The following is a 9,104-nucleotide window of genomic DNA, read 5'->3' on the forward strand; positions in this document are numbered from 1 at the left end:
AACAGGCCAAATTGCAATACCACCCCTTGTACACAGCCTCCTGCCTAATCCAGCCTCCTGCCTCAAGCAGGCACCGTTTTTTTGTGTCGTTCTGCCTGTATCGAGTCATAAACTATATCTGACACTGGGACTAAGGGCCTTCATTTAGGGTCTGAGCCCTTTTCTCCACATTTGATTTTATCTGAGCCCTGAAATTTGACAACCTGTAGAAGAGGATGGGGAGGATACATGTCCACAAAAACATTCTGAGAGACCACTTAGTGAACCTGGGTCCTACACCTGGACTGGAGGAGTCGTCCCAAAGCATGAAGGAAGCACAGACAGCCTGGCTCCTCAGCGGCTAAAGAACCAGGGCACTCAAACGTCTGCAAAGACACAATTAAAAGCTGAAGGGAGTGCTTAAGATGGCTAATTGTGAGGAGCCGCCCACTGGGGAGGGTGCTGACTGAGGGATGCTCTTGTGAGGCTTCCTCAGATGGAGGCCTTGAAGAGCAGAGGCAATGGGATCCCCGAAGGTGCTCGGGAAGCGCTCTTGGCGGAGGCCAGGTGTAGGCCTCGGAATTCGTAGTGCGACACGACCCCGGGCCGACCAGGCCGCGGCGCCCGGCCCTTTCCCGCGACGCAGGCCGGCCCGGGGCGGGGAGCGGGCGGGCGAGCGGGCGCTTACAGGTCGGTGCCGAGCCGCGTGAAGCCGGAGTTGAGCGAGGCCCGGGCTATCCGGCGCCAGAGCAGGTCACAGCTGGTGAAGCGCCGCAGCCAGCGGCACACCTGGGCCAGGCGGCCGAGGGCCCGCATGTCCAGGTAGGAGCAGATGAGCAGCAGCAGCTCCTCCGGCAGGCGCCACAGCGCGGGCCCAGCGGCCGGGCGAGCGGCCGGCTCCCGAGCCGCCGACTCCTCCTCAGCCGCCGCCGCCATGGCCGCCCCTGTCCCCGCGATGCCGCCCCAAGCCTGACCTCCTCGTCCGTGTGATTTCCCCGGCCTAGCGTCTTCCCGCCGCCCAGTCCTAACCCTCCATTCCTCTTTCCCCTCATCTCTTTCTTGTGCCTCCTTCCCGCCCCCTGCACTCCCCTCATCTTCCTTTACGACGCCTCTCGCCCCTTCCTCCACGCTTCCGCCCTCTCCTTCCTTCCCCGGGCCTGTCTTCGCTCGTGCCTCAGCCCCCTGTCCCGCTGCCTCTTTCGCTTTCTGCGGCCCCGGCTTCCCTTCCGCCCCGCTTCCTCTTCCGCTTTGCCCTGCGCCGGCTTTTCCCTTCCCTTTCCCCTTCCTCCGCTTCCCTCTCGCGACCCTCCCTTCCTGCAGCTTCCTTGTCTCTCCGCCCTCGCCCTCACTGGGCCCGCCGTTCCCGGGGGTCCCTGAACGGCCCTGGCTACCCATAAGTGGCCGCGGGGCTGGCCCGACGCGGAGCCGAGCCCGAGCCACCGCCGCCGCCGCCCCGGGAGGAGGCGACACCATGTCGGACCGGGTCACATGGGGCGGCGCGGGCCGAGCCATGGGCCCGCCCCTCACACCTGCGGCCTTGGAGCCACCTTGGGGTGCGGGCCGGGGCCCAGGCGCTGACACCACCCTTCTATCCCTAGGAACGCTTAGTGGAAGCATATGAATTAATTCTTCAATCGTGTTGTGAGGCTGGCTGAAGGGCCCCACCTAAGGCCACAAGGGGACCCTTTGCCTTCTGAAGCGTCTCGTTGGAGCCCCTGCCCTCAAGAAGCGCCTAGTTGGGCGGTCTTCCCCCTGTCAGAGCATTCCCTTCTTCTTCCTCACATGATGCCTCTTTTCCACAGGCCACATACCAGGGCCCCTCAAACCAGCCCTAGAAGTTGACAGTTTCTGTAGGCCTGGTTCTCACACAGGGCGTGAACCACGGTCCTGACAGCGAGCTTGTATATGAGACATATTTGGGGAGGTTGCTGTCTTCTAGATCCTGAGTCCATAACTCCCAAAACAGTCATGTATCAGGAAATGGCAAAGCTTAGTACTTATTATTAGTCACTACCCAAGTGCAAGTTGATTCTTCAAGGTCACCCAGGATCCTTTCCCTATACTACCACCCACTCAATTCACATGGCACCAATCTGAAAGGAGAGCTGCTGTGGTCTAGACCTGTGCTGTCCAACAGGGTCCCCCCTAATCACATGTGGCTGTTGAGCATTTGAAATGTGGCTAGTCCAAATTGATGTATGTATGCTATTAGTGAGAAATACCAGATTTTGAAGATTTATACAAGAAAATGCAAAATACATCATTAATAATTTTATATTGAGTGTATGTTGAAGTGATAATATTCTGGATATATTGTATTGGGCTAACTACTATGTATTTTAATGTAACTACTAGAAAATTTTAAATTATACATGTGACTTGCATTTGTGGTTCATACTATTTTTTTATTAGACAGTACTGGGCTAGGCAGTAAGATTTGGAGGAGGGGAAGAAGATGCCTATCCCTATCTGCTTATCCTGTACCCCAAATCCAGATAGGAAGGAATTGAGGGGTTCCATTTATATTTATCTACATCTTAATACGCATTTTCAGGGAGCAGGAATGAATAAGAAATCAACTCTGAAAGTTATTCAACACCTAGCATAGCCAAGGAGAGATCTAGGGAAGCAGCGACATTGTACTATGGTGCTGCAGAAGCATCATGTAACAAGGTCAGACCGGAATCTGGCTTTGCCCTAGAATTACTTTTTGATCTTAGAAAAACAGCAACAAAAACCCCACCTATCTTGGCCTTTTAGTGTTCTCAGTCTATAGTGGAGATAATGCCTCTGCCTTACTTTTGAGGGATAAATGAGATGATCCCTGTAAAATGCTTTGAACTTCTCTAAGAAAATTCTCAATAATAGTTACAGGTCAAATCCTGTTACAAAAAAATAGTCTCCCCTCCCAAAAAAATGCAACAAAAGCTTTGTGTAGAAAACAATTTCCAAACTCCAGGCAGTGGTTTATTAAAAGCAATATTTTATACGTTACAGTATAACCAAAGAATTTAGATCATCTTTTAGAGATCATTAACCAGAAATATACTTATTCACAGGTATCATACTGTTAGGATACTATTGACATAGGAATACTGCAAACTGAGGTGATGTCATCATCAATTCAACATTTATTTATCTTGCTACATTTGTGTACTGTGAGCCACTCTGGAAGTGAGACAGAGATGAATATAGCAGGAATATATTTCCTGCATTTTGTGTTCAGATTTGTGTTAGACATGTTTGTGATATCTTACTGTTTGACTATTTTTTAACCCATTACACATAGTAAAGATTACACATAGTAAAGCTGAGTTCATCTACATTGTACATAGTTTTTAGTAGAGGACTTGAAGGCACAAAAAATTATTTAATTAAATAATTGAATACCCAACATAAGTCAGGATTAAAATCCACAATCACACAAGTGCAATTTACCCTAGACCCCATGTTGCCTTCATTGGTGAAGAAATTAAACCATTATTTAAAAACATCAAATCACCTCTTTCACACCCAAACTAGAGATCAGTTGAACTGCTTAGGCTAGAATTTATGGTGTAATGATTTCCAAAAAAGCCAAAGTACTCACTATGCAAGAAGAATAGCAAAGCCAAAATGGAAAATTGTCATATATTCTGATATTTGGTGGTGATATGTATTCCTAAATTCCCAAGCATTTGGAAAAAAACCAAAACTACAGCTTAGCCTCAGCTCAAAGAAGCAGCTAGAAGTTTTCATCAAAGATTCCTTCCTCTGGCCTCCAACAACAATAACAAAAATCCAGTTTGGGATATAAACCAAACTTTAAAAAACTACATCAGAAAATTCACTTTTAAAATTCTTTTTTGGGACAGAGTGTTAAAAAAAATCAACTATGGTCGAAAATATGAGTTTGTAATGAAGGTAAAGGTACATCTGGAGGACCCAAATAGCATTTTACTATCCAAGAAAATAAATATATTAATTGTCAGAAAAGAGGAAGATACAAAGAGTACAGTGGATTTCAGAACATCTTTAAGTAAAAGTCATCAACTTGAAGTTCATATCCAGGAATCATAAAATAATGTTGGGGGCCAGGTGCGGTGGCTCACGCCCATAATACTAGCAATCTGGGAGGCTGAGGTGGGAGGATTGTTTGAGGCCAGAAGTTTAAGACCAGCCTGAGCAAGAGCCAGATCCCATCTCAGAAAAAATTAGCTGGGCGTAGTGGCAGCCACCTGTAGTCCCAGCTACTCGGGAGGCTGAGGCAGGAGAATCACTTGAGTCTACGAGTTTGAGGTTGCAGTGAGCTATGATGATGCCACTGCACTCTAGCCAGGGTGACAGAGCAAGACTCTGTCCCAAAAACAAAAAGTTGGGGATGAAATCTACCTTTGGTTTTATAAAGGTTTTTATTAAAAAAAAAATTGAATTTGCAGATTAAACTGAAACATTAGACTGCTTTTAGAACATTAAAAACATGAAATTTATAATATATTAAAACTTAAGAATCAGTATGAATTTCATACTGGGTGTTTAGAAACACTAATATTAGTTTGCTTTTAAAGAGAGTTTTAAAAGGAGTTTTAAAAGTACAGATATAAAGTTATGTTAGTGTGTCCATGTAAGTGACATGCATAATAGTGATTGTTGCTGTTATAGGTAGTACATAATATATAATTAGGACTGTAAAAGGCTAGAATTTTGTGTTCTGGCCATTCTTATAAACATAGGTGACAGAATCTCAGACAGGAAATTATTCCCCCGTCCAGTACACTGGTGCCCTCATGCCCATTGGTTAAACCCTCAGACCCCCTTAGGAGTATGCAGATGATTTAACAAGGAAGGAAATTATTCTCAGATGAATGAGAGAGAAAGAGATTATTTTATGAATAACAGATTTCAATGTCATACATTGGCTCAGATGCTCACCATTATTCTTCTATAATAATAATAGCTTACATTTATTGAGCACTTACTGTGTGTCAGCCACTATGATAAGAGCTTTCCATGTATTGTCTTACTCATTCCTCTCAACAATCACATTAGGAAGACACAGTTGACCTGCTTTTTGCAAATGAAACTGAGACCTAGGGGTCATATTGTTACTAAGTGGCAGAGCAGTTATCAAATTTAGACAGTCTGATCCCAAAGCTTTTAGAATACTGAAACCATGCCTTTGCCATACACAGCAAAATATGGAATAAATATTGAATTCAAAGTCCTTTAAGATCTCTTAAAACTAATAAAGACATGCCTAATATTATACCATACCTCTGACCATCAAACAGTCCTGGTATCTAAATAAATGCTGATTCTAAGTGACTAAAGTAGCTCCTGTTCTTGTCTCAGTTACTTTTTAAGAGTGAGTCATGTAGACCCTCAACCTCTTACTGCTTTTCATAATCTTTTCGCAAAACTTTAAAGGGACTCATAGGAACTAATGTATGTTGCAAAAGAACATTTAAAGTTTGGTTATTCCTTCATTTTGCTTCAGCTTCATTTTCTTCTGTTAAATTTGGTAGCTATGTATGGTATATATTATATAAGAATTTTGTAAATTCAACTGTGTGGATATGTGCAAAGGAAGATTTTTGTGGAATAATGTTATTAATAATAGTTATTTCTAGGTGATAAGAATTTTTGGATTTTACTTTGTACTTTTCTGTATTGCTTTTTTTTAATAAGAAGCATGTATCAGCTTTACAAAATTAATAAAGTCTTTCATGAAGAAAAATAAAGTTGTCATAAGTCCAAACGCACCACGTGACAAGGAAGTTGGAGATTTGAAGCCTAAATCATTGCTGAAGTTTTTAACTAGCCTTTCATATTTGTTCAAACCTTATTTATGCCACTTAAAATGTGTTATCATGTAATGATAAAATAAAGAACAAGTTAGAATATTATTATTGGAAAGAAGAAATAAAAGGCCTCACAGTGAATGCTGTATTTGTAAACATTCAAGCTTCTAATAAATAGCAAAATAGAGTCTAAAATGTTGTTTTCAGAAATTATCAGGTTGGCAGTTTATATTCTGAAATACCACCAAGATCTCTGTTTTTACATGAATCCATCATCTTTACCACGTTCAAAGATAAAAGTATTTTTATTTCATATGAAACAATTTCAAGCAAGTACTGTTTAAAAATAGTTACTTTATGCAGAATAGAAAAGACTGGAAGGAAATACAACAGAATGCCAGATATGGTTGCTTATGAGAGGTGGAATTGTGAATAGTTCTGTTTGCTACTCCTTTACACTTTTCTGCATTTTCTAAGTATTCTGCAGTGAGCATGCATTAATATAGATAATCATATTTTCAGAAGGAAAGAAACCTAAGAGGTATTTACATCTAAGTGTAAGAAATAATTGAATTAAGCTATTTCATTTTAATTTTTTTTTTTTTTTTTTTTTCTGAGACAGAGTCTCACTTTGTTGCCCTGGCTAGAGTGCCACAGCATCAGCTTAGCTCACAGCAACCTTAGACTCCTGGGCTCAAACAATCCTTCTGCCTCAGCCTCCCGAGTAGCTGGGACTACAGGCATGCACCACCATGCCCGGCTAATTTTTTCTATATATATTTTTTTAGTTGGTCCAGCTAATTTCTTTCTATTTTTAGTAGAGACGGGGTCTTGCTCTTGCTCAGGCTGGTCTTGAACTCCTGAGCTCAAGCAATCCACCCGCCTCGGCTTCCCAGAGTGCTAGGATTACAGGCGTGAGCCACCACGCCCGGCCCATTTTAATATTTTAAAAGGTCATTTTACAGATCCCCCATGCAGAAGAATTTTCATTTATGTAGATGCTTCACCTTCAAGGAGGTGGTACATGACTCCCCCCTCTTTATGTAAGGGCTACACTTAGTGACTTCCTTTCAAAGAGTACACTATGGAAAAGGGGGATGGGGAGGGTAACTCTTCAGCAGAAAACCCAGAGACAAGCACTACTTCAGCCAGGTGATTAAGGTCAACACCAACAGTGATAAGCTGTGTTGATAGTTGGTATTCTTTGTATGATGTGATGAAAATAGCACTTTATCTCTGTAGTCTTCCTCCCCCAAACCCACAATCCCAGTCTAATAATGAGAAAAACATCACACAAATCCCAATTGAGGGACATTCTACAAAATATCGGACCAGCACTCCTCAAAAATATCAAGATCATCAAAAACCAGGAAAGTCTGAGAAACTGACACTGCCAAGAGTAGCCAAAGGAGACATGATGACTAAATGGAATGTGGGATCCTGGATTGGATCCGGGAACTGAAAAGAAAAATGATGTTAAATAAAAACTAAGAAAATCGGGTTGGTTCATTAATTGTAACATTCAACATAATAATGTAAGATATGTTATACATAGTATATTAATAATGGGCATATATGAGAACTCTGTGTATACTATCTTCACTATTTTTCTATAAATCTAAAACTGTTCTAAAAAAATAAAAGTTTTTAAAAGTTCATTTTAGCCTTTTGTGACTTTATAGAAAAATCTTTGCAAAAATTGACTGTAATGCTCATGGAAGCAGTGTGTCTCCTGAGTTATACAGATTCATGGTATTAGGAAACCCTATCTTGTCACCCCAGATTCAAAAGAAAAAAGTAAAAATAAGGCCCTGTAAGTCATCTCCAACAAAATGTAAACATCTACTTAAGATTCCAGTCATCTAAATTAACAGCTGTAAGATTCATTTTCCAAAGGGTCACTTAATATCATTCCAAGACACTGTCATAGCTTTACAACTGTGAGAAAACAGACGTTTTCAATTACTAATTTTCATATAAATTATATATGTGTTTGTATTTAAATATATATAATGTAAATACATGTACATGCATATAAAAGTTAAGGCCCATTTGTCTACAATGAACAGAAGAACAAGTAAGGAGGTAGTAGGCTAGAAATAGAAAATGTAACTTCGTGGGGGGAAAAAACAACAAAACAGATTTCCAGGAGATTTGCCAGTGAAGTAATGCTGTCATTGGTCTGTGATAGTCTTCTTTGTGTCAATAGGTGATGTTCCAAGAGATTTTGAACAAAATATAGAGCACAACATCAGCATTAGGATCTAAGATAAATTCCTGTAATTGCCATGTGGCATCAGATTTTGTGATAGTTCTGATTTCTGCCAGTTAGAATCCTGAGTTATCTGACAACAGACAATGGAAGACATAAAACTGGAAAATGAAGGGTACCACAAAATCTTGTGAAATTTTCATGATCACGGGGGATTTCTTACCTTGCTTTCATGGTTTTTTTTAAAAGGTAAATAAATAAAGTCAGTCACACCAAGATAGAATATGTACAAATATGATCGTAGCAGTTCCTTTCCAAGAAATGAATGAGAATTAAGTTCCAGAAAAAATTTGCTCTTAAGCAATCTTTAATTCTTCTAGAAGAAAGGGTGAGTTAAATATGAAATTCTTATTTTTGATTCTATTATCACTATTTAATAATGCCTAACTTTAAATTTTTTCATTTGAGACATTTATTACATTGAATGAAACCACAGGATATCATTTATTTATCTTGTCCTAGGTTTCAAGTCCTATTAAAAATGTGAAAAAAAAAGCTTTGCGCAGTGGCAGTATCGTAGACAATGAGGTTTATCCGAGGCGCGATTATTGCTAATTGAAAAGTTTTCCCAGTACCCTGCCATGACGACTTGAAATATAGTCGGCGTTGGCAATTTTTGACGGTCACTACGGGGACTGAATTAAAAAAAAAAAGTGAAAAAAATGTGAAAAACACAACTTTTTTGGAGTATCATTCGATTACATTATCTTCAACAGATGGTGAATTGTGTTAAGTTGTTAGATATAAATGCAAGTTTGAATGTAAATGAAATAAGTATCAAAATATTTAATGTTTTTTATTTTAGTAAAAAATATATAGACACACACATGCACAAACACACATATAAATATATATACACTTATACATGTTCTAAGAGCAATTATAGTCTTCGGACCAAAATTTAACTATTATCCTTTGAGAAACTGTGTCACTGCTTCTAAAGAAAATTATATGTTCTATATCATGTGCCTTTTCCCCTTTCTTATAGCAGCTGTTTCAAATACAAATGGAGAGATGATGAGAAAAATCCCCTATGTTTAAAATCCACCATGGAGAGAAAAGCAGGAAGAAGT

General features: G+C 40.6%; 1 protein-coding gene across 1 annotated transcript in view; it reads right to left on the minus strand.

The window, feature by feature from the left end:
* Positions 1-1,520, minus strand: part of FBXW4 (F-box and WD repeat domain containing 4) — an 89,308-nt gene extending 87,788 nt beyond the window's left edge. Inside the window, exon 1 of the mRNA XM_012661773.1 lies at positions 668-1,520. Within this exon, the coding sequence (XP_012517227.1) occupies positions 668-1,491 (824 nt within the window). The 5' untranslated portion in view covers positions 1,492-1,520. The remainder of the gene's footprint in view (positions 1-667) is intronic.
* Between the last annotated feature and the right edge of the window lie 7,584 nt (positions 1,521-9,104).

Source organism: Propithecus coquereli, unplaced genomic scaffold, assembly GCF_000956105.1.
Source record: "Propithecus coquereli isolate 6110/MARCELLA unplaced genomic scaffold, Pcoq_1.0 Scaffold73, whole genome shotgun sequence".
In the NCBI taxonomy this organism is placed as follows: Eukaryota; Metazoa; Chordata; class Mammalia; order Primates; family Indriidae; genus Propithecus; species Propithecus coquereli.